General features: G+C 37.2%; 1 protein-coding gene across 4 annotated transcripts in view; it reads right to left on the reverse strand.

Moving 5' to 3' along the window:
• The window catches only part of PDE8B (phosphodiesterase 8B), a 72,544-nt gene that overhangs the window by 19,920 nt on the left and 26,062 nt on the right, over positions 1–26,562 (reverse strand). Inside the window, exons 2-10 of one of the 4 annotated variants that reach the window (XM_010725532.4) lie at positions 23,060–23,116; positions 16,087–16,277; positions 14,820–14,879; positions 13,736–13,793; positions 10,371–10,459; positions 6,099–6,177; positions 5,420–5,560; positions 4,955–5,043; positions 4,234–4,294 (exon numbers count right to left, since the gene is read on the reverse strand). In XM_010725532.4, coding sequence (XP_010723834.2) covers positions 4,234–4,294; positions 4,955–5,043; positions 5,420–5,560; positions 6,099–6,177; positions 10,371–10,459; positions 13,736–13,793; positions 14,820–14,879; positions 16,087–16,277; positions 23,060–23,116 — 825 coding nt within the window. Of the gene's footprint in view, positions 1–4,233; positions 4,295–4,954; positions 5,044–5,419; positions 5,561–6,098; positions 6,178–10,370; positions 10,460–13,735; positions 13,794–14,819; positions 14,880–16,086; positions 16,278–23,059; positions 23,120–26,562 lie in introns of all 4 variants that reach the window. The other 3 variants (XM_085214560.1, XM_085214562.1, XM_085214561.1) reach the window with 3 other exon arrangements.

Consider the following 26,562-nt stretch of genomic DNA (forward strand, 5'->3'; position numbering starts at 1 on the left):
CATTTGATTTCCTTGCATGCTTCCATAACAAACTATTTTTGTTCTGAAAATAACCCTGATATATTTTATGGCAGAATAAATTTTTATTTATTTAAGTATTCAGAAGTGGATCTCAGTTTTTGCCAAGTACATAACTTCTCTATATTTTTAATTTTCTGCAGAAAGTGTTCTGAGAGAATAATTAAAATCCTTAACAAAAGCTGAATACAAACTGAACTGGAGGAAAAAAAACAATGGAGGAAACCAATTGTGCAAATATTCTATTTGCCACAGAAAATGTCTTTCCAGAGTTGTTTTTCAAAACAAGAAATAGTGAAATGTTAAGAAATGTGTTTCTCTTTTGCTTCACTGAAGACAACAGCAGTGTACTTGCAGCAAGCATTGGGGTCCCAGCTCCCCTGGCAGGCACCCATTGCCTTGAGCTGCCCAGAGCCATCGCCTTGCACTAGCCTCCCAAAGGCAGCTGGCCTGTTGAACATGGTCTGAGCAAGATGGTGGAGCCACCACATACATTGACAGTGCTGTGGTGTGGGCTCCTCGGTCAGGAACTAGGTGAGTGTCCAACATAAAATACAAATCTCATCAGACCCACACACTGACCAGTGCTGGAAAAAAAAAAAGAATTTGGGCCACTCTCATTGTTTATCGCACAGGGTACCAATCTTTCAAGGAAATCCCCAAAGAATGGCAGCCTCAAAACTTCATGAACTGTCCACCATCTGGACAGAACAAGACATCTCAGCAAGAGGCAGTAGCTTAGAAGGACTATATATTCTGAATGTCCCTGGCAGGCTGAGGCCTCCTGGCCAGCAGAAGCTGCAGCTGCAATGCTGGTGTTCCCAACACATAGGTGGCAACTCATGAAAGGATGTCAAGGCAAGCATGGGCTATTTGAGCCCCATGGCATAGAAAAATTAAGAAGCACCCTGTTGCACCTGAACCAATTTCTAGTGCCTGAGGGCACATAATCAACTCACCCAGCTGCTGCATTATCAAGGAAGGGGTATGCTCTTTTTATGGGAACATACTGACACAAAACAGCAGATGAAAGCAAGGGACTGCCTTCCGATAGAACCCAAGGATGAAGTCAGAGCATCTAAAGAAATAGATAAGATTACTTGCTCTGAAACCAAAGAATAGGAGTGCTTGTAATGGCCTTGCCTACACCGGAACTTCATTCTATACAATTCTTTGCTCAAGTCCCATTTGACTCAATGGCAGCACATCTTCAGTGCATTAGGGAGGAACGGAGAAAGTGGCTGTATTTCAGTGCAAGCTCTGTCTGTGGTCTTCTTACCCAAATTCTTTGCAATTGCAGACAGAATGCCATTAACTGTTGAATTCCTCAACTTCTGAAAACATTTCTTTCACAAATGCAGAAAGCCTACACAGGTAGACACTTGCCCTCGTTTCCCTGAAACTGTTTCCAAGAGGATGGTGTACAGCATTTGAAAATACTGCAGTGTACTGAGAACTGGAAACATAGGGAGTATCACAAGGCTAAGTGAATCAAATCCAACAGGTAACTTTTATACCCCAGAGACCGTTTTATTAACACTGTATGTGTATTAAATAATTGATAAACTTATTTAGTTTTCATCACGTTTTCATGGTTTTTCAGTCTGTCCCACCAACTGCTGCAGAAAATGAAGTGCTCCTGCAGTGCTCAGCAGTGCTTTCTCTTTTGTTGAACTTCTCTTTACCACTAGAGGGTGCAAAACTGCAGTGTTCAAATGCTGATCACAATCAAAAAAATCTGAGCAGCATCACTGCAAAAATAATTTAGGAAGTCTTACAAATACAGTACAGATATTGTTACACATAACCACCATTCCCAATCTAAACCATAAGAAGACCTCAAGATGCTGTTAAGAGTTTTCTATTTGATGCCAGAGCATCTGATACTGTACTAGAGGCAGGAGAGATTTCTACCACAGAACAGAAACACACACATACACACACATACACACAAAAACCCCAACCAAACAACAACAACAAAAAACCCACCTAGTTTTGTGGGTTGTACCTTAATTTTTTCCCTATAGACCTTCAATCTCTACAGAATATAACTTCTGTCAGGCTGTAATCTTTAATCATTTAGTAGATTTCTATATCTGTTCAGAATGTTTCAGAGGTCATACAACCTTGTCTAAGATGCCCAGGCATAAAGATCATTGCATTTTGCTTTATTTACTGATAACTGCTCGTGATTCAGCACTGAAAAACACAAACTGATAGTGCTTTCCAACAGTGCCAGTAGTATAGAGAGCAAGGCCTTTAACACGTATTTGTAAATAATATTTATTGTTAAGTTTACCTACTTAGTCCAAAGAACTGGAAGACTTGCACTGCTGTTTATTTTTTATTTTTTTTTTTTTTAACAGATGACTGCAAGTCTGTAATTGTTTTGTACTGATCACCTTACATAAAGAGTATTACATTTACACTGCACCAGCCTTTCAGCTGTGTGTACACTGTAGAAAAATACATCAAATGGTACTTTGCTTTCAAATCAACATCAAAGCAGCTGTAAATGAAACAACATGAACAATGAGGTTTTACTAATGAATAAAAAAAGAAATACTGTGTAACATTAGTACTTCTTCCATTACAAAAGTCTCCTGCACTCTAGGCTGTACTTTTAAAATCCTGCTACTGTAAATTATGCTGCTAATACTAAAATCTTTTTTTGATCCAAATAGGAGGTCAGTTCATAACATTTCAAGCTTTGTTTTTAAGTGGCAGAGGTTCAAATTTCTTCCAAAAGCTATGCATATTTCTTTGTTGACTTGATTCTATGGTTTCAACTAACAGACAATTTTACAGAATATTACCTATTAACGTCCAATACTTTTTTTTCAGTAATCTATTAATTAGGATAGGCTTGTTATACTGAAGAACAGGCATCTAGAAATCCTAGTGATCTTCCATGCATCTTTATGCACACATGGTCTTTATTCTCAGATACATAAAAACACATTTAAAATTTTAAATAAAAAAATATACTCATTTCCTAAAACCCACGTTTCTAGGAAAAAATGGAAATTATAGGAAATGTATCATATTCCATAAGCACATCCTCACTTTAAATTTTAATAGCTACCCCTTATGCTCCCTACCTTCAATCTCACTCTCATAGACCACAGATAGATTTCACTCTTTGACTCAGAGAAGTCCAAAATTTCTTATTCCACTGGTTTTTGAAGCAAAACATACAACATGCTCAGTGGCTTCAAAGGCTATTTCAAATAGTGTGCAGGAGCAGATCAGCCAAACAGCTTCTCATGCCTCCACAGTTTTTACAGGACCTGGTGGATACGTGCCTGACCACATGTGAATACATGTGCAAGGAACCTCCAGTCTTCCAGTGCGTGCCCACTGCACCTTGTCCTGGCACTAGGCACCACTGAAAAGGGCCTGGCTGCATTCACTTTGCAACCTCCCTTTCAGGTATTTACAGACATTGATGAGATTCCCTGGAGCTTCCTCTTCTCTGGATTGTACAGTCCCAGCTCTTTCAGCCTTGTCTCACAGAAGAAATGCTCCAGTCCTTTCATCATCTTTGCTGACCTTTGTTGGACCCCCTCCGCTATGCACTTGTATGGGTGGCCAAGGACTGGACACACACTCCAGGTGTGGCTGCACCAGGGCTGAGCAGAGGGGAGGAATCACCTTTAACCTGCTGGGAGTACTTTGCTGAGTGCAGCCAAGAATCACTGAGAGAGGCTCAAATTATGGCTTGGACTGCAATTACATTCCTCCACAACAGACACACTGTGGAGTATATGATATCTCAGGTCCTACACCGAAGGCAATACTACACAATTTTTATTTTATTCAAGATCCACATATTTACAGATCTTGTAACAGCTGAGCGTAGGTCATTATCAAACATAAGTCAGATCAGACTGTCAAGAGCTGTTGTAGAAAAAATACCTTGAACTCCCTTCCATTACAGTACATGATGCTCCCTAGTACCACAGACAGCTGTCTTATCCACGTTCCATAGAGTAACAGTCTTTCTCAACTCAGCAGTCCTACAATAAGAGAACAGCCCAGCAGAAAAAGGCTAAGCTCAATGCAAATATATATATTTTTTTGCTTGATCCAGCAACCAGTGATAATCTCACTCGCAACATTTTTTATGAGAGAATGTGATCTACATCAACTTCTTAAGCAAAAAATATAATTACTAAAAGAGATGAGAATTATGATATCAAAGAAACACAGTACCTGCTTGTTGTTCTCATTAGTACAACATAGCCTTTTGAGGGATACCAAGTGTCTGATCTTCCTACCAACAGAAATAATCTATTGTTATCACATCAGATGGTAAAGAGGGAAGTGAAATGACATACTGCTATTTTTTTAAGCTGAATTCTAGATGCTTTAATGGAACAAGATACTAAAACCAACACCAAACAACTGACTGAGCAACAAGCAGTGAAACAGTTGTGTTTTTGTTCTAAGATACATGACTATGCTGATGCTGAAAGAGTTCACTCACACATCTAGGAGCAGAATTTGGCAACATGCACATCATACATGACAAAAGTGCAAGCACATGCAAGTGTGCATAAAAATGAATCACTTGGCTGCTGACTCTTCCAATTGTCTGGTTAACAGTTTGAATACTTTGGAGTAACTTCACAGAGAAATGCATGGTAAAATCAACCCAAACACCAATTTTCAGCTGTCTGTATAATAGCAACATTATCCATTCTTATGATTTCACAGTTCTTTAGCCAGGAAGGGAAGACACCAAAATGGACAAATCAGTAAAAATCATGGCCTTCTTAATATTGCATTTTTTTCTTGCACAGCTTGAAGTCAGCAGTGTTATCACCATCCTGCTCCTTAATACATGGAGGTTCATGTCAAATGCACGGATAGGGAAAGCACACAGAAGGATTAAAAAAAATAAAAGCAACTGTACTCTGGAGATGTTAATTACCCTCCTTGACCGATCACTGGTGTTATCTTCACATGTTGCTGGATACTGTCTCCAGATTTTCTTCTTGCATAGTAAACCCCTTGCCATTCCTGAGAAAATATGCACAACAGAAAGCATCTAATAATACATAGTTTGCAGTCAAATATTCATTTATTATCGCTTAGTCCTTGTGTAGTAAATAATTACATACCAGTTCATGTTTATATTCTAAAAAAGTGTAAAATCTTGTAATCCTCAGTGTAGCTAAGCAGATATTTGCTTGTCTAAGGACAGTGTAAACTTCTTCATATATTTCTGTTGTGAAAAATTGCCTGATATTTTCAAAAAAGTTCAGGAATCAGAGGAACAGAATTCAGATGTGCAACTCGAGAGAACACAGTCTCGCGTTTTTAAACCCAGAATTTAAAAAATAAAATAGACTGGAAATCCAAATTAGAATTGCCCAAGCTGATTTTAGCTACTTACCTTTCCTTTTTTAATACATGCGTTGATTGTGTCTGACAGATCTGCACGGTTTTTGTCACTTTTTGGTAGCTCAGTAAATTCCTTGCCAATGAGCTCTCCCTTTTGATACCCCATCATCTGCTCGAAAGCTGGATTAACATACTGTGAAACAAAAGAAATTAGGGATAAGAAGGGCATACTTAGAAGATAATTATTCACATAAGCCTATCAAAGTATTTTAGGGTTCACACCTAAATCCAAAACCAACATCCCTGCAGTCTGTCACATAAAATATTATGCAAATAGTGAAACACTTCACTTACATTTGTTAGAGACATATTATTTATTTATTTATTTATTTATTTATTTATTTATTTATTTATTTAACAGACGGAGTTGAACATAGAATCTGATATAGAAAACATGGAAAGAAACAAGCCCCTTTACTGTACAGGGTATGTATTTCTGCAATAGATTTCATGTTCATTTTACTATTAGCAACTGGAAATGATCATCTGAGTAAAGTTAGAAAAGGAAATGTTCTAGAAATTCAGCAAGTGTCAACAGGCAGCATCCAGAAATGCTGCAGAAATATGGCAACAAAAGCAAAACACTGAGTTAGAAGAGACATTACAGAACAAAGATCTCTTCGGGGTTTCTGTCTTTGAATTCTACAAAATGATTGATCTTTTCCCCATACCTGAATAACACGATCTTCACTGGTTATTTCTATAGCTTCCTGACAGTGTTCTAATGCTGTAAATACTGCATTACATGCCCTGAAATTAGCAAATGATTCACATTAGTTTTATTGTTAGAACATTTTGCTTATCGTAAACAGATTATTGCACTGTACTTATCCATGGATTAATCACAAATAAGCATGCTGTTTCAACCAAACCAGGTAGCCACCACCATTATAATTTTCTGAGGAATTTAATCTTTGGACATTCCCGTTGCTGACATATTTTTCTGTGGTCACATTGTAAAATTGCTCACAGGCACCGCACCACTCAATAGCGCGCTGCCTTTTCCAAACACCCTCTGTAGAGCAGGAAATAAAAATTAGTAAAAATAACAAATGGCTGCATACACATGCAATAGAAAGTTTTGTGAACAACAAGGATAGGGAACACAAAAATCAGCGCAGCAAATTTTGTGAATCTATGTATATAAAATATATCCTAATATATACCCCAATAAAATATGTGCTGACATACACATATGTAAAATGTGCTGTGCTTATTTTACATGTGTATATACACACATACATATAAGCATAAATGTAAATTTTTCAGTACAGCAACCTTGATTATCAAAGAAGTTGTAATGCTACACAATAGAGGAAATGACTTAAGCCATCACAAAATCCTAGTCAGAAAAATATCACTTTTCCTGCTTTCAATTTATAATTCAGTGGCTTGACTTTAATACAGGCTAGTCTTAATTAAGAGCAAAATAATCCCCACCTTCCATTTTTTCAGGGCTATCCCTGAACTAATGCAGGAAAACAAAATCTTTACTTTTTTGCTACAGGACTGATACTGCTTAAACTATAATTTACACAGAATGGGATTGAAATAATGTTATTTAATGCTAATTAATTATGTTAATTAAAACAATGTATTAATTAACACAATAAAACTATGGAGATTTAGTGCATACTAAAAGACACAACTCAGACAACGTACTGTGATAGATTCCTGTCCTTTTCCTGGCCTAAATTCAGAGCAATTATCTGCTGTGTATGTCTCACTGCAGGGAGCATAAAATGCACCATGCATAAACATCCTTGTATACAGCTATAACCTAGTGGAAATGTCTTGCTCACAGACTGTGATTAATACTGATGATCTGTACATGGTTAGCACAGAAGTATTCTACCTCTGCATCAAGGAATATAGGATATTGGTAGCTTTGCTCATCATGGAAGTAACTCAGAAACAAATTGGAAAGGAAATACACACGAAGACATACATACACAATGATGTGGTCGAAGATTTGTAGGAAGAAGCACTGTATGCAGAAGACAACTGTACTCCTTCAGTTTATGCAATAAAATGAACTACCAGTGTAATTTTACAAGGGACAACCTAGCAGTTCAAGTTTGCTCCATGGTGTGATTTTGTGCTGTGCAAAATAACTGAGTTATCTCAGTGGTAGATGCTCATCTGGAACACCAGCACTAACAAGTCATTAAGTAAGCTTTCTGCAAGAAAACACAGAGCTGTTTTGAACTGTTCGCAATATTCAAAATGTACTTTTTCATTTGATCTGGCAATTAAGCCTAGCTTTGGTAAAGGCACACGTCCCACAGATGCCCAAAAAAACTTTAGAACAAAAGAAACAAAAAATCTGTCTAAGAAACAGTGTACCCATCCGGAATAAGAAAGACAGTTCTGTTCACTGAAATGACTTCAGATACTGCTTCCCTGGGTTGGTCCAAAAATCTCACAGACTTTCTCTTCTATGCATACACCTAAAAAATCCTGGGTTTTGTCCCACTGGTTTACTTTCTGAGAACATTATGTCTTTCTTTTCACATATACAAAGACATATCAAAGACCAGGAACCCTGTGAGACAAATACCCAGTGCAACATTTTTTTCCCCCATTTCATTAAATCACAGAGATGAAAGCAAATTGTACCCAAGTAGGGCTAGCAAATCTAGTTGTGCTTATTTTTTCATGGTAAACTCAATCAGAATATCTGCCTCTTTCGGTAAAGGCAGGAAGAAGTTGCAAGGCATCAGCTTCTCTAAATTACAAGCATGCCTTCTCAGAAAATTCATCTTTCAGAAGGCTACTTCGATCCCCCAGATGTTAGCACAAAGCTTGTTGCATTTTAAAAAAAAGTAGTATTTAACTCCTCTAGGTCTGCCTCGGGCAGTGGCAGCAACAAACTCCAAAATACCACAGCTGTGCTGCTGTGTTACCAAAGCTTTCTGAAACAGTAGTGCACAGAGCTGATGTACATATACAGACATACACATGTGTACATATATGCATGCTGTGTTACTAATATGCAAAACATATGATAACACAGAAAACATCTAATTTGCTATACGTTCACATAAATTAAAGGGAAGTTCACAGTTTACATAACTAATGTTAGAAGAGTAAAAGCAAGCCAAATTAAAGCGGATGGTACAACACTGTTTACATAAATAACACAGAAGAGAGAATTGTCAGTAGCTGAAAAGCTTCTGAGGACTGACACTCTCCTCCAAATTTCAAGATTTTTTTTATTGGTGATAGTTTTAAATAATGTCACAGAAAAATATGGCAACCAATATGTGAGTCACACTTCCCTGTTTCTGAGTTTTAATTATCTGCATTTATAGTTGATATCACGAACAGAGATGCTTAAACTCTACTGGCACCAAATTCTTAAAGTAGGTTATTCTATATGTTACAGCAGGTAATTTTCAGTGAGAAGGACATAAAGTTTATAACAAAAAGAAATAAAGGAAAACAAAACAAACACAAGAAGTCATTGACACATACACTGATGTTTTAGGGAAACAGAAGGATAATTTCCACTCTTTTATGTTTCGATAAACACTAAGAGAAAGATGGAAATGACAAAAAGCTACTACACACAGAGTAATAAGCAATGAATGTCCTCAGCTAAGAAATTAAGGTCATCTGCACATATTTTTATGGTTTCTCTAAGAATCTTACTTGAGACATCGTCAGGCAGCAAAGTGGAATGCTGTCTGAACAGTGAGAAGAGTAATCCTCAAGATGATATCCAACAGCTGGAAGAAGTTTCCTTTTTGTCTACAGTATGCTTGTTACTACAAAATCTGGTTTATTGGACCTAAACACAAGCTACAGGTATTGCTTGTATGAACATAAACTGATGTTTGCTAACTAAATTCACAAGTCACACATTTCACACTGCATTTACAACTGAACCAAGTCAGATTCAGCTCTAGTTAAATTCTAAAATTTCTGTTTTTTTTTTTTTTTTTTTTTTTTTTTTTCTGCTGAGCTTTGGAAAATACATACTAAAATTGTGACAGCATGAATCCCATTTTTTTTTCCTGAAAATTCTTCTACAATTATATTTTGCATACACAAACACATATTTGCTTGAACATTAAGTTCCTCTGTGATAGGTTTTTGAATGGAATCTTAAAAAAATCTACTGCTTAAACAGCAACACTGACTCCGGTAGAGAAGTGACAGTATTTTCTGTAGAAGGAACTGCAACTCATTTATGATAATCCAGACAGATATGCTTTCTCTGTGTGACAACTCAAAGGTCTTTTTTTATATATAGTAGAATTGTAAAGGTATTTACATGTAGGTGTAAGCACCAGTATTAAATATAAAATCAGTCATATTAAACTGATTATATAATTATGTATCCTTTTTATTTTAGGAAGGTAATTTTACAATTAAATATTTCTTACGTGGTCTTGATTTGGCACAAACAGAGTATGAAGAGCCAGCACAAGACTGAGCTCAGCTCAAGACATGAAATCTCACACATATAAAATTGACTTTGAGAAATTTTCCTGTTGTGTCACTTTGCAGCCCATAAACCTTTCTTACACACAAGTCAGCATTAAAGTGCTACCCTTCAATTAAATGAACAGAAGCTGTTCTGCAATATTTCTGCTAAGGGATCTCATTCTGATTGCAATACCAGTGATGGCTGCTGTACTATTGCCAAACTCAACGTGGGCATCTCAAGACACAAGGGCACAGGCAAGCATCAGAATAAAGGACAAGTACTGCATTCTGCATTAACGAAAACTCTCATTTAAACCAGCAGTGAATGAAGCACATCAACAAAGCTTTCTAAAGGTACCACTTACTAAAGCCCTTAAATTTGTCCTGTTTTGTCACTGATCAGGGAACAAGGCTGTAGGAAATGTTAGCATATGAAGTACATATATCTGCAGTTGGAAATGTAGACCAAACAGTCTTTATTTCTTATGCCTTCTTATACATCTACATACCGTAATTTGAACTGAGACCGCGCTTCCCCATGTTCTATTTGCATGAGTTCATTGTAACAAGCAGTTATGCTGCTATTCTCCATGAATCGCTGGAAAACAAACCAAGAGTGCATGAAATAGAATGGAAGGTTTGTAATCTATTATTCCTGTTCTTGCATCTAAAACTCTAACATTATAAAGAGAGCTGGCAACAGGACAACAAAGGGCCACGAAAATGGGGCCGGAACATCCTTCATATGAGGAATGACTGGAGAAGCTGAGACTGGTCAGTACAGAGAAGGCACAGGACAGACCTCATTGAGATAAAATAAATACCTGAAGAGAGTGCAAAAAGAACAGTCAAGCTCTCCTCAGTGGTGCCCAGTGTTAGGATGAGAGGCAACGGGCACAAAATGGAGTTCCAGAGGTTCCTCCCAACACCAACTTGCCAGTGTCAGGATGATAGCTGGACTTGATGATCGTAAGGATCTTTTCCAGCCTAAATGATTTTATGATTCTGTGCTGTGTGGGTGGCTGAGCACTGGCACAAGTTGCCCAAAAAGGCTGTGAGTCTCCTCCTTGGAGATGTGCAAAAGCCACTTGGACGTGGGTAATCCACTCTGGGTGTCCTGCTTGGGCAGGGGTTGGGCCAGATGGACCCAAAGGTCCCTGCCAACCTCAGCTATTCTGGGATTCTGTAGAAATGCTTTCATTGCGCCTTTTGTGTTAAGCAATCATCTATTCCATGGGAATGATTCTCTAGTCACTATGACAATATTGCTAGATAAATACAAAGCAAGTATAAAAATACGTTGAAACCACAACTGTGATCTTTGCCACTAGGTTCTAGGTATTCAGTTAGAAATAGATAATCTAAAAAACAAAACAAAACAGTCTCAAATAAAATCAGTAGCATTTGGATGTTTCATTAGGAACACCTATGCCCTAATTCAAAACAGGAACAGAATACCTTAAAGACATAAAATATCCATGCTAAAAATTAAAATAAATGTAATGACATTTGTCATTTCATCTGTTTTCAAGTAAGTGTTGCAGCTGAAACTCACAAACTGCAGTAACCTTAATTCATAAGTAATGTCAATGAGCTCTCACTTTTGAATTCAGAAGTGCAGAAAAGTAAAATTTGACAGTTGTTAACAAGACCTCTTTTATATGCTCCAGATGGAAAGAATGTCCTCTATTTGTTATGCAGAAGCAGTTAGCAGAGAGGTATTGTGCTTGGTCCAGCTGCAATGAGAAACTTAACATTCATCACAAAAGTATCAGCACATTCTCTGACTTCAGTTCAAGTTTACTGCTCACTAGTAAACTTCTGCTGTGAGGATTTACATCAGTGATTTGTAAATACATCTGCAGACTCTGCTTTTCACAGAAAATACTCTGTGACATCATTAGTTTTCAGAGTACAGCTGCATGCTGAGTCAAAAGCCAGCAGTCAGATCTGTGAAGAACAAAGAGCATTGTCTGAGGAATCTTTGCTTCTCCCCTTCATGAAAAAATGTGATTTGGGAACCAACGGCTTAAGCCCAAATTTAAAAGTAATTTACCATGGGCCTACTTGACTCCTCATGTTAAGATATTAAATATTTCTATAACTGTCACTTTTCACAGCAGGAAAAAGATATTAAGATTGATGTATTTGTAGGTATATTCCCCCCAAAATATTAAGGGAGCTCTTGAGAATCTTCAGCTCTGAATCTAATGTAAAAATTGAGGTTTTGTCTATAAAATTCTAGAAAAAAAGTGATAAACTAATTGGCTACAGCATCAGACACTTTATTAATCAATTTGGAGTTGCACTTAAAAGACAGGTACCATCAAACAGAACAATTACGATTAAGTTTTGTCAAGAGAAGGACGAAGAATGGGAACTAGTATGACAAATGCTGATACACTGAATAGTGATAATGCAAAGTAAACTACTGGAAAAGGTGGAGTATAAAAATAAAGTTAGGGAAGATAAAGTTGTAATTTGAGCAGGTGGGATTTTTCAAAAATCAATTTTATGACATTGTTGAGGAAAAGATCCCTGTATGTGCTGTCCCTCTATTTGGAGAAGCTGTTTATTTGGGGTTTTTGTATGCTTTTGTTTTATATATATTTGCAAGAGAGGCAAGATCTATTACCTCTTTCTGGCAGTGTTCCACAGTGGTGACTCAGGTGCATATTCTTTTTGCGAAGAAACTCAGGCTTAGCATGAATTAGCTCAGATACTGGACTCAGTATGAACTCAGGATAATGTTCTGACTGGGATAATTCTTCTAAATATATATATTTAATACCCCCTAACTACAGAGCCTACTGATGAGCTCCTACTGATTAACTTTCTTATGAAGAGCTAGCTTTAATATTATAGATGCTTTATGTTACATTAGGAAACATTAATGACCACCCAAAGCTACTCAAACAAAGGCTAGAAGATGGTAAGCAAATGAAGCTAGATTTTCAGCTTCAAAAACTTCAGCTTGTTTCTTCAGAACTGAGAATCACTGCTCTCCACTACAAAGACATTTTAAGAAAAGCAATAAACAATTATTTCCTTCTCTGGTTTCTTGTACAGGACAGCTTATAATGTTCTGAATAGAAAGGATTCACCCAAGGTAACAACTCAATTCAAACCTTACTGAAAACAAAACAAAACAAAACATTATCTTTTTTCAATTCAGCAGGAGCAGGACTAGGCTGTTACTCCATTCAGAAAAGATTCCTAGCATGCACACAGACATGTCTAGATGACTAGGCACACATTAATTAGGGTGCCATGTCTTCGATTTTTAAATGCGCTCATAAACAAAATCTACTCACCATCTGTCCAAAGCTCATGGATTTAATCACAGAATCATTAAGGTTGGAAAAGCTCTCTAAGATCATCCACTACAACCATCCACCTACCATCAATCCCGTTCACTAAACCATACTCCTTAGTACTGTATCTACCCTTTCTTTAAAGACCACCGGGGACAGCGACTCCAACACCCCCCTGGGCAGTCTGCTCCAGTACTTCGCCACTATTTCTGAAAAGAAATTTTTCCTAATATCCAACCTGAACCTCTGCTGGTGAAAATTGAGGCCCATTTATCCTATTGCTGTTACCTAAAGAAGAGCCATACCCCTGCTTATTCTGGAAGGACTACCTGGATCACAGACCCTCTTACTCATACGCTTTTCCAATACATTTCTGAAAACAAGAGTATCCAATCAACCATGACTACTATCTCATAAATTCATTTTTGATAGAAGCAAACATATAGTTTACATGAAGGATTTACATGAAGGATTTAAATGTGAGGAAGTTGAAGTGCCTCTAATTTACAAAGCAATCACAGTTACTTTATTGAATACATAATATATGAAAGAAGACATACCCTATCAAAGCCTGCATTAAGAAGGGGAAGAACAGAAGTCTCTTCTTGATCAGCAGATCTACAAGACAAAATGCTGGTCACACAACATGCAGGAACTAGATGGCATCAATTCAGCAGTTACCCAAATATAATGTACTACGAATGCTCTTGCATAAAATACACACATCAAATCATGATATTACAGAAGTTGATCTTCTGCCTGTCAAAGATGATACAGTCTTTTATATATACTTGCAGCTGTTATTATAGCCAGAAAATAACTTCTACAGTAAATTTGATAGGTATTACACAGAGGTCCCTATTCTCTTCATAGACACACAGGGATGTTCCAATAAATAAATAGATAGATAGTTTAACAAAACAAAGGATATCCTGTGATATTCTACAAGAAAGAAACTAAAATAATGCTATTAAGTGACATGTGAAACAAGCTATAAGGTCCTGTTAAGCAGCAAACATAATCTATTTTCTAAACTTGTCAGGAAAATTTCTCCTGCCAACTCAATTTGCAAATGTTTTAATTGAACTAGGAAGTTAACAAAATTAGAATGGATTTAGCAGTATTAATAATGATGGGAAACCACTCTTTTTCTAAGATATTTGATAAAAGATGTATTTAAGTCCGTAAGAACGCATTAAGTATGAATTACTCAATAAGGAATTCAGGACAATACAATACCAAGTTTAGTACCATTTACTCCATTACCTAGTTACCTAATAACCACAGCTGTTATCTGATCTATTTTCTTTACACAATAAACAGCTTTCTACTTTTTCATTTTAAAAACAAATGTATCGGTGTCTATTTTTTTTTTTTCAGTATGCAAGCCACTTCATAATAATTCTCTGAAGTCAAGGTGATATATTAGTCTATATGAATGAAAGTAATTGAATACTTAAATAGGCCATATACATCACTTAACCATTTCAGGTAAAAAATAACTAACATTAAACTAATTCTGTAAGTTTTTAAACTTAGGAGTTTATATCTTAACTATGAGATACCTTCTTTTATTAGCTAATTTTTATATCTCATTCTCTTAAAGTAAAACAAAAATATTTCACAACACAGAGTAAAACGTACGTGCGTGGAACCACAGCAAGTATTACAGTGTGTTCTGATGGCTTTGTGGCACGAATAGACCTAAGAAAACAACATTTTCTCAGTTACACCACGTGCTTTCTCAGTATTACAACAATGTCTTCACAGGCAATATAAATGAAAAACAGTACTGAAAGAGTCCAACGAGTTATGAAAATAGGACCAAGCAGTCCTCACTTAGACATTCAATTTCTTTTCGTATCAGCCTCCTCAGAATCTGCAAAATATACTGCAGTATATACACAACAACTCCAAATACTCTTCAAACCTAGTAAAAGTTTGTCCTTCTTACCTAGGTAAGGGCAGGGCAGGCTGCCCTGAAAGCAGGGGTTGACAAGATGCAATGTCTATACAATGCACTCTCAATATCTGTTAGTTCAAAAACTAATTAAACAAGAATCTCCATCACCTTCTCCCACCTACACAACTGTCCTTATAAATACTGTAATATTTTCTTTGAAGTGTACAAAGTGCTTTTGGGGCACACTGATAAGAAAAGAAGGCATAGCAAATACACTTCTCTATAAAAGACTACGACCACCATGGTTAACAAAATATCACCACTTTATGTTACTGAGAGACTGAAAAAAACACAACCAAGAACACTCCATCTTTCACCAGCGAAAGATATGTTTTTTTCAAACACGTCAGTCTCTCCTGAATAAAGAGTTGTCATATACATGTGTACTTCTTCCAGAAACACTTCCGTAACCTTAAATATGTGAACTTTAAAATATTTGTCAACAATATTTATAAGCAACAGAAATTTCAGTTCATGCAGGACTGAGAAATGTAGCATGCTGCATGGTAAAACTGATTTTCCATTTCCACATGTACAGAAGAGTGATGTGAAGAGCTCTCACTGACGTGTGCGTGACGTATTGGACAAACAATAGCATTAGTTTCAAGCCTTGCAGCTTAAAATCTTGTTATAGCACTAACTCAGGAAAGGAGACTTGGGGAGAAGCAGATACAGAAAGCACAGAGTGATTGCACAACAGCTGTGGCTTATGCTCTGAATAATGCTCATGATTTGAAGAGAGAATTCTACAGGTCAAATGTCACTCTGGCCAAAAGCTTATTTTTCAAATTCTATTCCTCTTAAAGAGGGAAGAAAACCTCTTGTACTCAATGCCCAAATTTCCAATTTGTGCATTCTTCTTTTTTTTTTTTTTTTCTTATAATCAAGAGTATGGATTTTGTATAATATATTCCAGAATTCAAGAATAGCATAAGACCCTGTAGTTACCTGCAGATATCTTCTGCATCAAAATATCTGGAGTTCCTGTGATCTATAACAATTATTTCTTGGTGCTTATCAAGGAAACATTCAAGTGCTGATTCTGGAGTCCGGGCAATGTTGCACCTGTAACCAGCTCTGTCGCAGGCCCACCAGAAGCCGTCACTTTGGCTGTCTTCTTTTGCGAAAATCAGCAAAACCTGCAAAGCATGCAGAGCAACATCAGTTTAAACATACAGAACAGTTATCCACATGGCAAAAATCTTAACAACCACTTCTACTATTTGAAAGATCAAGTCCACTCAGAAAGTGGAAATATTGGATTACAGATGATAAAAGAGCTGTCACAGTGGATAACTTCATTAATAGAGTGATTATCAACATAGCATTAACGGTGTAGGACTGATATTTACTGCTTTTGAATAAGTTGTGATTGTTCTGGATGTAAACATGTTGGCAGGTGACAAGTTACCTTGCTGTGCTCGCTCTTAGAGCATCATGGCTTCAGGAGCACTACGACTATTCAGGCAGTTTTGACACACAGGCACCTATCTAAACAGCTGCCAGACTCACCGAGCATATGTTCAAACATCATTCCCATTTTCAGGTTGTTGGAGTTACACACATTTTAAATTGTAAGAAACTTTTGGAAATTAATTGCCTTTTTCTTTCAAAACAGCAAAGAACAATAGACAAGCAGGTAGAGACAGGGCTGGATAGTAGGAAAATGATGATTCAGACATCGCAGATGATCACTAACCAGGCCACTCCATGTGACAGATAAAGAAAAATATCAAATTATTGAAAAAATGCTGTGAAAAAGAAAGGCTTTAAGAAGTCAAAAGTTCAACTATAGGTATTGCACAAAAAGGCAGAAGACTGAGGATAATCTATATATAAAGCAAAATCCTGTTCATTTTACAAACAAAAGTAACCCCCAACTTCACTGAAACAATCTGAGCAAGATTTTCCAAAAATGCTCACAAGGAAGGCTAATAACCTTTCATCTGTGATGTTGTATGCCTGTGATATCATCACATGAAATTCAACACCAACAGCCTAGAAGCTGGACAGTGTAACCATACCCTTTCTTTTATCCTGAGCAGTCTGCAATGGTGAATTCTAAACAAACAGATCCATTAATGTTACCCAGGCAGGACCATTCAAGATTTCACTAAAAAGTAGTAAAAAATTGTATCTTTGGAACTTCAATAAATATTAAGAAATTCATCTGGAAGTTTTAATTTATCAGTAAGGATATGCTGGGTTACTGCCACTCATCATCCAAGGTAGCAACTGTTACTCTACCTAATCTATAATGTTTTCCAGTTACCAAACATTCAAAGCAGTTACATGGTTCTGCTTATACTTTGCATATACTCTGGTAAACTAGCTACTCCGATTCAATCCTGTTTGGCTCCAGCTGGTGTTAGAGAACAGGTTTTTCATTGAACACATTTTGATATCTTTCTTCTCCCAACATTCCCTATTTGGAAATACAAGATTGCAAAATTCAGCCATCTACCAGATGCAAAATACTGGAGTTTAGTTAAACCACCTGATCCCCCGCTGGAAACTAAGTATCAGTGTGTGAATCGTTCAGAGAATATTAACTTTAAAAAGTACCATTAAAGCATTGCTACCATACCTTCTCATTAAATTTTGTATGAAGCTTACTGTAAAGAATGAGAACAGCAAAACTTGAATTATGCAAATACGTTGCAAGCTAATGCTCCCCAAATCAAAATGAAAATACAGCAATCTGTGTAAATCAGACTGACAGTATGACAGGAAATTGAATTTAATCTGTATTTCTTGATGGAAAACATTTATATGTTTTGGTGTATGGTTTGTTAGCCTTGCCGTGAAGAGATCTTTTTTATCCAGTGCTGCTTTGATATAGGAATATCATAGACTTCTCCTGCTGGGATTTTTTTTTTTTTTTTGTAATCTACTGGAACTCCTACCACATTTTTCCGAATTTGTTTTGCACAGCTATTGGATGCCTTGTTCCCAGTTTATCATGCAAATACAGAAAATGGACAGAGATCTGCTTTGAAAATCTCAAAATACAGCCCGGTGAGCACAGGTGCATATACACCAGAAGGAAACAATGAGAAAACCAGAAATAGAACTTAAGAAGTCATATAACCTGATACCTAAACCTTTTTATGCCCTTGCAGTATCCCAGTGAAATTATTTTAATACTGTCTTTAATACAGCCAGGGGGATACTGTGTGAAACCTTCAATGGGCAGGACAAACAATTAGACACTGGACATGATCAACACTTTGGCTGCGGCTCATGAGGGAAGATCATCACGATCAGAACAGACATGGAGCTCAGAATCAACACTGTGAAAGTGATGATGACCAACGACTGTCGTAAAAGGGGAGAAAATGCAGTATTTGAAGGGGGAACAGGATTAGACAGTAAAACAAAGTGAGCGAATGATGACAGGTGGCAGACAAATTCTACAGCAGTTCTCTGGAAGGAAGCAAGAGGTATTTGCTTAGACCAAACAAGAAAGAAATGCACTTATTAATATAGAAGACAAGGACTATGGGGAAAAAAAAGAGTAAGCATTTCAGTTTTTGTGTTAAAGCCATGAGCGCAGAAAAACACCAGATTAACTGCAGGAAACAACCACATTCACTTCCAGTACATTAAATTCTGTGAGGAGATGATGACAAACTTCAACTCAAATGCTAATAAAAGCTTTAGGAGTGATAATTACTATAATTTCTGTGCCTTCCTCACCTTCCACTCCTTCTCATTCCAAACTGTTAACTCATTGGTCATTAGGGAAAACTACAGCTCATACATGGTTTCATTCTAATTTGATATAAAAATAATGGAACAAGAGTTTTTCCATTAGTCATTGCTTTAAAAGACATTCAGATTGTATGCTGAAACATAACATAGTCTGACCTTCTATCTCTGCCCTTGCTTTAACAATCATTAAGGTTGCAGATGTAAATTGGCTTCCTGTTCTGCAACGTTGTCCCCAGTAGTTGATAAGTTTCTACCTATGGTCTGATCTCATAAGCTAAGCTCCTATTAATCATCAGCTGAAAAGATTCCCATTCAATCCATTTGATTTCATGTGAAGGCATTTGATGCAAGCCAACTCTTTGGCCATTAAGGAATTATCTCCTCTATCAAAAGTGTTAAACCCAACAGAATTTCCTGATCACATCCACCGATTTTTCCTGACAATCACTGATCCTGTTTTCTCCTAATCTTTAAATCATATAGGGCACTGACTTAAAAATCATATAGGAAAGTCCCATATACCAACCTCTGCCAGGCCTAGTTCTGCAAATGAGTACCATATTTCTTTTTTATATGCACTGGATGTTAACACATCTTTCTCTCATGTTGCTGGGGGAAGCAGCACATTTAGAATGAGTCTGCTCTGAAAGTAATGCCTCTATTCTATGATGTCCCATGACGTCAGAGGCAGATGTTGGTGCTATGGCAGTAGAGGTTGAACCTTCCTGCCAGTATTCCTTTCCATTTTGTTGCCATATGACAGATGGAGGCAGAGAGGCACTCTGATGAAATCGTGTCTGACGTGCAAGTGTGTATGAAGCAAAGGTGAGTCACTGAATTCTTCCATGCAGAAAAAAATGACATTTATTGACCCACCGTCATCCATTGATGCCTGCTGAGCATTTAAGGAGGTCAAACAGTGGATATGAACACAGTGAGGCAGTAGGTGGTGTGTTGTGTTTCAGCAGTGGTGACAGTGACATGAAAGATAAGCCACATTTTGGACAGCCATGCACAGCATTCACATCACAAACTGAAGAGCATTTTGATCAGCTCATCCATGTGAATTGGCAGATTCTGACCTGGGAACTGTGTAGAGAGCTGAATATCAGCTTCAGTGTGTTGGAAACAATGGTGACAATGTTAGAATATGGCTATGTTTGTGCCAGGTAGGCTCCTCCAATGCTCACACAGGAAGAGAATGAACATCATAAGCAAGTTTTTTCAGGACCTACTGAACCAATACAAGCCTGAAGGTGACAGTCTCCTGGACTGCATCATTACTGGTGATAAGATGTGGTGTTACCACTACAAGACAGGGTCAAAATGGTAGTCCATGGATTAGCAACATGGAATTCCCCACTGAAGAAAAGGTTCAAGACATAGCCCTCAGCAAGTAAAGTGATGTGCACTATCTTTTGGAATACAAAAGGGGTGATCCTTTTGGATTTCCTGGAACCCAGACAAACCATCAACTCAGACTGCTACAAAATGCTGTCTAAGCTGAAGATCTGAAATTCCAGACTAATGTCAGAGAAGAAGACAACCTTTCCCTTGCAAAACAATAATGCCAGGCCCCATACAAGTTTGAAGACCATGGAGCACATCGACACGGCTGGAATTCCTATTGCATCTACTGTATAGTCCAGATTTGGTGCTTTCTGACTGCTATTGGTAAAGCTGATAAAGGATGAACTGTGTGGTCAACATTTTCCTACCAACACCACCGCAGCAACTGTGAAACAGTGGGTAACTTACACTAGTGCATACTCTTTCAAGTGCAGCCTGCAGGCTCTTTTTCAATTAAAATGCACAGCTAACGATGGTGAATGTGTTGAAAAATAGTGTTTTGTAGCTGAGAATTTGCTCTATCAAATAGTGTTATTGTGCTCTTTGTATCTGTGTTATTTTCCATGGAAACCAATAGGAGGCATTACTTTCAGAGTGACCTATGTATGTACATTTTTTTCAGTCACTTCTAAGGTCTCAAATTAAGGCAATTTGTAAGCGCTGGTACAAAATTGGGGCAGACACATAAGCTGCATGCTGGGAGGGCATTTGGAGGGTAAAAGCTGGTACAAACCAAAACAGATTTGTCCTCTAACACAGATGGTCATAAAATCTGAGGTGAAATCTATTAAATGGTTTATGGCAAGTCATAGCCATAACAAAGGTCACCTCCCAGACAAAAAAACACAACCCATTTGCCAGCTGGCATAGGTCTGGTGCCAAACAACAGTTCAAAAAATGCACAAGCATACAATGAACATTGCTATGAAAAGCTCCGGTGACAATTGTTTTAACAAAGTGTATTACCTTACTAGACAATTAAGAACATGATTAAGCACCACATAAAGATATTTAAAATGGATAGTTGGTAGATCTTTGCACTTCACAGAGAAATACATAGATCATTCATTAAGATGGAATATAAAAGGTTAGCACACATTATTTAAATGAATAGGTATGTGCCATCCTTGTCAAATAAGCTGAGGTCATGTCACTTGTTCCATAAAGGAACTGAGTTTACAGAAAGTATTTTTCTTTTAGTGCAATTAATTTAGAGTATGGCATAGTCTTTACAAAATACTCTTCAGGTGCAAGTTTTACTTAAGGCCTGATTTCAGCTTTTCAGTACTTAAAGAGAGCCTATGAACAGGAGAGAAGTCAACTCTGGAAGGTTAGATAACAGCAGGACAAGGGGAAATGGTTTTAAGTTGAGGGAAGGAAGATTTAGGTTGGATGTCAGGGGGAAGTTCTTTACAGAGAGAGTAGTGAGGTGCTGGAACAGGCTGCCCAGAGAGGTTGTGGATGCCCTGTCCCTGGAGGTGTTCAAGGCCAGCTGGATGGGGCTCTGGGCAGCTGGTCTAGTATTAGATATGTGGCAGGAGGTAGGAGATTCATGATCCTTGAGGTCCCTTCCAACCCTGGCCATTCTGTGATTCTGTGATTCTGGGATTTCTGTAGCACCACAATTCATCTCTTCACTAACTAACTAAGGGACAAAATAACACCCACAGCTAACTAAATATAAAGATGAATGTCAAGAAAGTTTCTAAACAAAGCCCAGAACAATTTCCCTTCTTACATGAAGAACTATTACATGATTAAACTGCATAATAACAGCAAATACAGCTAGTATATTTTTGCAAATCCAATTTCTACAAAGTAAATAAAGTAAAATGTTGCCATAGAGAATGAGTACTCTTATTCGAGTATTATCTTGAGCATCTTACTGCAGATTAGCACAGTCTACTCAGCATTCTTCTAAAATAAGTTCCACATACTTATGTTTAAATTACTTGCTAAAATGAAGATTGGTCTACTGCTGACCCCACTGTTATGCAGTCTTTTTATGACATACATGGTATCAACAGCGGATCAAGCCGCTGTTAAGACTGAATTATACGTATTATTATCATATTTAATATATAAAGAAAATTTAAGGCTTTATGACCTCAGGAATAGCATAGCGTAGATTCCATGCGTAGATTTTTCTACTTGTAGGCAGGCATGGCAAGAACAAAAACAACAAACACAAAAAGAATGGCTGCTAAATATCTCTGCATTTTGCAGTTAAATGACCAAGACTAAAAGTTACTTCTAATAGACACAGCTTTACAGGAGCAGTATTAAAGATTACACTATATGTTAAAAATAATATTCTTGACATTCCTCTGTTTACAGACAGAGGTATAAATTGTACAGAAACAGTAATGAGTATGGGTAGAGCTGATGCTTGTGAGACAAAATTCAATGCTCTTTTTGGAACACATGTGACTTCTTGCGTCTGTGACCTGTAAAAGCATAGCTCTCTGTTCTGCTGTACAAAACCCAGCAAAACTTGCCTGGTACCTAAACTATATAATACTGCTTTCTGCTGTGGCTAATCAGAACTCCGCAGCTTTTAACATTCAGAAGCAGCTGTTTTCCTTGCTGGTGCACACACACATGGACACACTCCCACTGACAGGACACAAAACAAATGATTTGATGTTAATGGAAATGTGAGCACCTTCTTTACCAAGTTAATTTAGCCACAGGTCTCTTCTCAAGCACTCAGATGAACCAAAACACCAATTATCCAACTCACAGACCTTGCAGAAGTAAAATTAAAACATTATGCATAACCATGAGGGCTACACCTTAATTTTTTCACCCATTAGCACTGAATTGACTGTATCAAAAAACTGAGAGAACATCTTACCTGAACTGGATCTTGTGTCAGTCTCATAGGCCCAATTTGTACCTCTGTAGCTGAAGCCTGCTAAGTAAGAGTAATAGAGATTTTTTTCCACTCTACTTCTCGGCAAGACAGCATTTTGCAAGCAAGAATGAAAGATCAAGCATAGCCAGTAAGACTAGCCAGTAAGGATAGCCACAAACATGCAGCCTTTATTCAGCTGCTGTAAGTGTAGCTTTGATAACACATAACCACGCTCACAATTTTGTTTCATTTACTTCTAAGTTAAACATTGTAGGGCTTAATACAGTAAAAATCTGACCACCATCTTCCTCCTTCCCCAGAGCATTTCGATTACAAAGGACTTTTATTTTGTTTAAGATTATGGAAAACTATTATTTTTCTGGCCAAATATTGCCCTATTCGTTTGAATGCAATACACACCTTCAAGATTTTTTAATGTATATTGAGAGTAATATTTTAATATGTTTGGTTAAAAAAAAAAGTGAGTTTTCAGACAAGACAGTTTGTTTGGATAATAGTTTTAAAGCTGTTTTCCAGAAATGTAGCCTTTAATTTACAGGGGGGAAAAAAACCAAACAACATTGATATCTCTAATCAGGGTGTTTTCAGAAGACTTGAGAGCACATCACAGTTTAAAACTACAGCAACAAAATCAGTGAACGTTGGCTTTCAATGTTTTGTACCCTTATTTCCCAGTAGCTGGACTACCTTCGTGCTTTTTGTGTACTGATACATTTCAATATACTCCTCCTGTAATGCTGATTTGCTTCACTTTAGATTAGTTACAGACTGTTCTCAAGCAACTGAACAATGTCTATGTCCTCCCACAGATGTATGTACTTAAAAATGTCTTTGAACCCTTTGAATGTTGCTCTCCTCACACTACAGAAGATTACTAACAAGTTAGCAATATTTGAGGGGGCAGGTTCTCTGCTTTCCTGATACCAGTTACTCCATGTGCTTGGGGTTGGTAGTTCAAGCAACTGCCTTGCAGGTCAGGTATTTCAACAAAGCCCTAACTGCAGGCTTATTTCCAGAACTTTCCTTGACTCCCAGGTGTCCTGGATTCTTATTTCTGCACCACTTTGCTGTGTACTGCTTGTTAGGTCAAACCTTTTACTTGGGTATTACCTTATCCTCAAATATAGTATTTTTTCAAAGGACTTTACATAAATATTCAACATGGATGAAGTTACTAGTATTTGGTTTTATTCCCTGGAGAACACACCCGTGTTGCAGGTATTAGCAGCCTTGTCTTGCACTTGAGACAGTGGAATTATGCATAGTGACAAATGACACGTTGGATTTTCATGCATCCCTGAGCATTGATCTTTTGAGTCCCTCGTATGGCAGAAGGTAGCAGGCAGTTCTCCAGAATATTAAACCACAAAGCCTTGCCATTGTTTTCCACAGCAAAAACTGCCTCTAATATAAGAATAGCTAACCTTTCCACACACAACATCCCACTTTATCTCCTGCCATGTTGGAAGGGAACATAACACAAGGAGAGAGATTAGTATAGAAATGGAAGTTAGCGCTGATCATAAGCTGTGAAGTAATTAATAAAGCTGGGGAAACAGAGTTCTCTCAAAGCTCCTAACTCCTCTCCCCCCACAAGCAAACAGATAAAAATCAGAAAAAAGTACGTTCATATTACAGTGCATTATTTAAAAAACTAAAATATTTTTTAAATTGTGAATCACTTTGATTTAAATAAATGTTCTTAAGTAGTCTCATTTGTAGAATCGATAGTAAGGGGAACAGTCAACAGATACAGAAGAGGCTTTGGTCTATATCAGTCCAAAAGCTTCTTTTTAAAATGTATGTTTTAAAAAAACATATTGATAAGAGTCTATCATTTTTCACAAAGTACACTTAGGACATCAATAACCATTTTATGATTCATTTAGCAGTGCCACTATGGAAGTAACATTCTAACTACGCGATCTCTTCTTTGCTACCACTTCAGAGTGCATTCAATTTTCATTTCTTAGTTTTGTCCAAGATGGAATAACTGTGCCTAAGAAACAGATCTCCACCGTCAAGTCTAACAGATTCTTTTCAGAGATTGTGTCACTTATCTTCACCCAGGTATTCAAAAAATAAAATAAAAATTCACATAACTGTGACTAGGATCTTCTCTTCGTGCTGCTTTCACGTCAGACTTGTGAACAGAAAATACCTGAATGGAAGGACCTGAAAATCAGATCCTGTGTTTTTTTTTTCTTCCCTCTAGTATTTGAGAGTGTTCCTGTCTCTGCTGGCAATAGGAGAGCTTCATGAGGATTAGAAAAATCTGAGAGTCACAACATAGGTAAGCTTGTCACAGTCCTGCTCTGCAGAGAGATGCAGAGTCACAGCTGTATATAGGGATGTAGAAACGGTGCTGCTCTTCCTGAAAGACTGACATTCTGAAAGAATGACCTTTAAGCCATTCTTTATACAGCACATGGAAATAAGAGGGGCATCTTCAAATTAAGGCTGATAATAGGACTGAACATGGGAAGGATTCATAAACCATCTCATCGGATATAACAAGGAGTATGTTCAAAATCTTCCTTCATGGACTTGGACTTTTGAGTTTCATTTTACTAACTAAATCAATCTCCTAGATTTGTATGCCTAAATTGCATTTGGTAGAAATAACAGTCTCATTTTTCTTTCAAAACATTGCTAGAAGAGGCACAAGTGCCTCGCCTTCAAAAAAGTAGCATGGATTTCTCCTTGGCCAGAAAGAACTAATTTCAAATCTTCCTAAATCCTAGAAAAGTATGATGATGTGGATGCTGCACATTAATGATACCATGACCATACCTCTGCTCATTTCCTGGCTCAAGTGAACATCTCATTGCTGATGATTTCCAATTAAAATAAATCTCCCATTATTTTATTGACTGGCAGGAAGGACTGCTAATAGACTTGCATCCTAACTCGATTAGTACAGTATTTCATGACAAACTTTTCTGGTAAAACATGCAGAGCTTGTTTCCAAAGAGGTCACTGAGAAAATTCCTGTTTTCACAGTGCAGAGGAACAGACATCATAAATAAACTATCCATCTGGGGATAACAGAGAGCTTAAAAACTGTAAAGAAATTTTTGTTTTAACATTTCAAACTGTCTACCATTATTTCCAGTGTCACTGTAACCTCCAGAGGAATCAGCTACTAATCAAAGAATTAAAGACAAAGCAAATGGTATTTTCTTAAATCCTTTCTTTTTATATAAATCGGTGATTATCAATTACCTTCCTTTCAAAGCAGTGCACTAAGCAAAATGGAATCAGCACTAATAATTAAGTTCTACTCTTTTAAATCACTAATACAAAAAGCTTTACTCCTCATGAGACTGAAGACTTAAGGCCCCTGCAGTTTATGAATCATCAATAATTAATAGCACAACTATTGTAAACATGGTGACTAATTAGCACAGCAAAATAATCTTGAATAACTCTTTGTTGTTCCAGAGAAACAACAGCAGCTGGAGCCAGCAAAATGGTATAGC

The sequence above is a fragment of the Meleagris gallopavo genome, chromosome Z, assembly GCF_905368555.1.
Source record: "Meleagris gallopavo chromosome Z, MGAL_WU_HG_1.1, whole genome shotgun sequence".
Classification (NCBI taxonomy): Eukaryota; Metazoa; Chordata; class Aves; order Galliformes; family Phasianidae; genus Meleagris; species Meleagris gallopavo.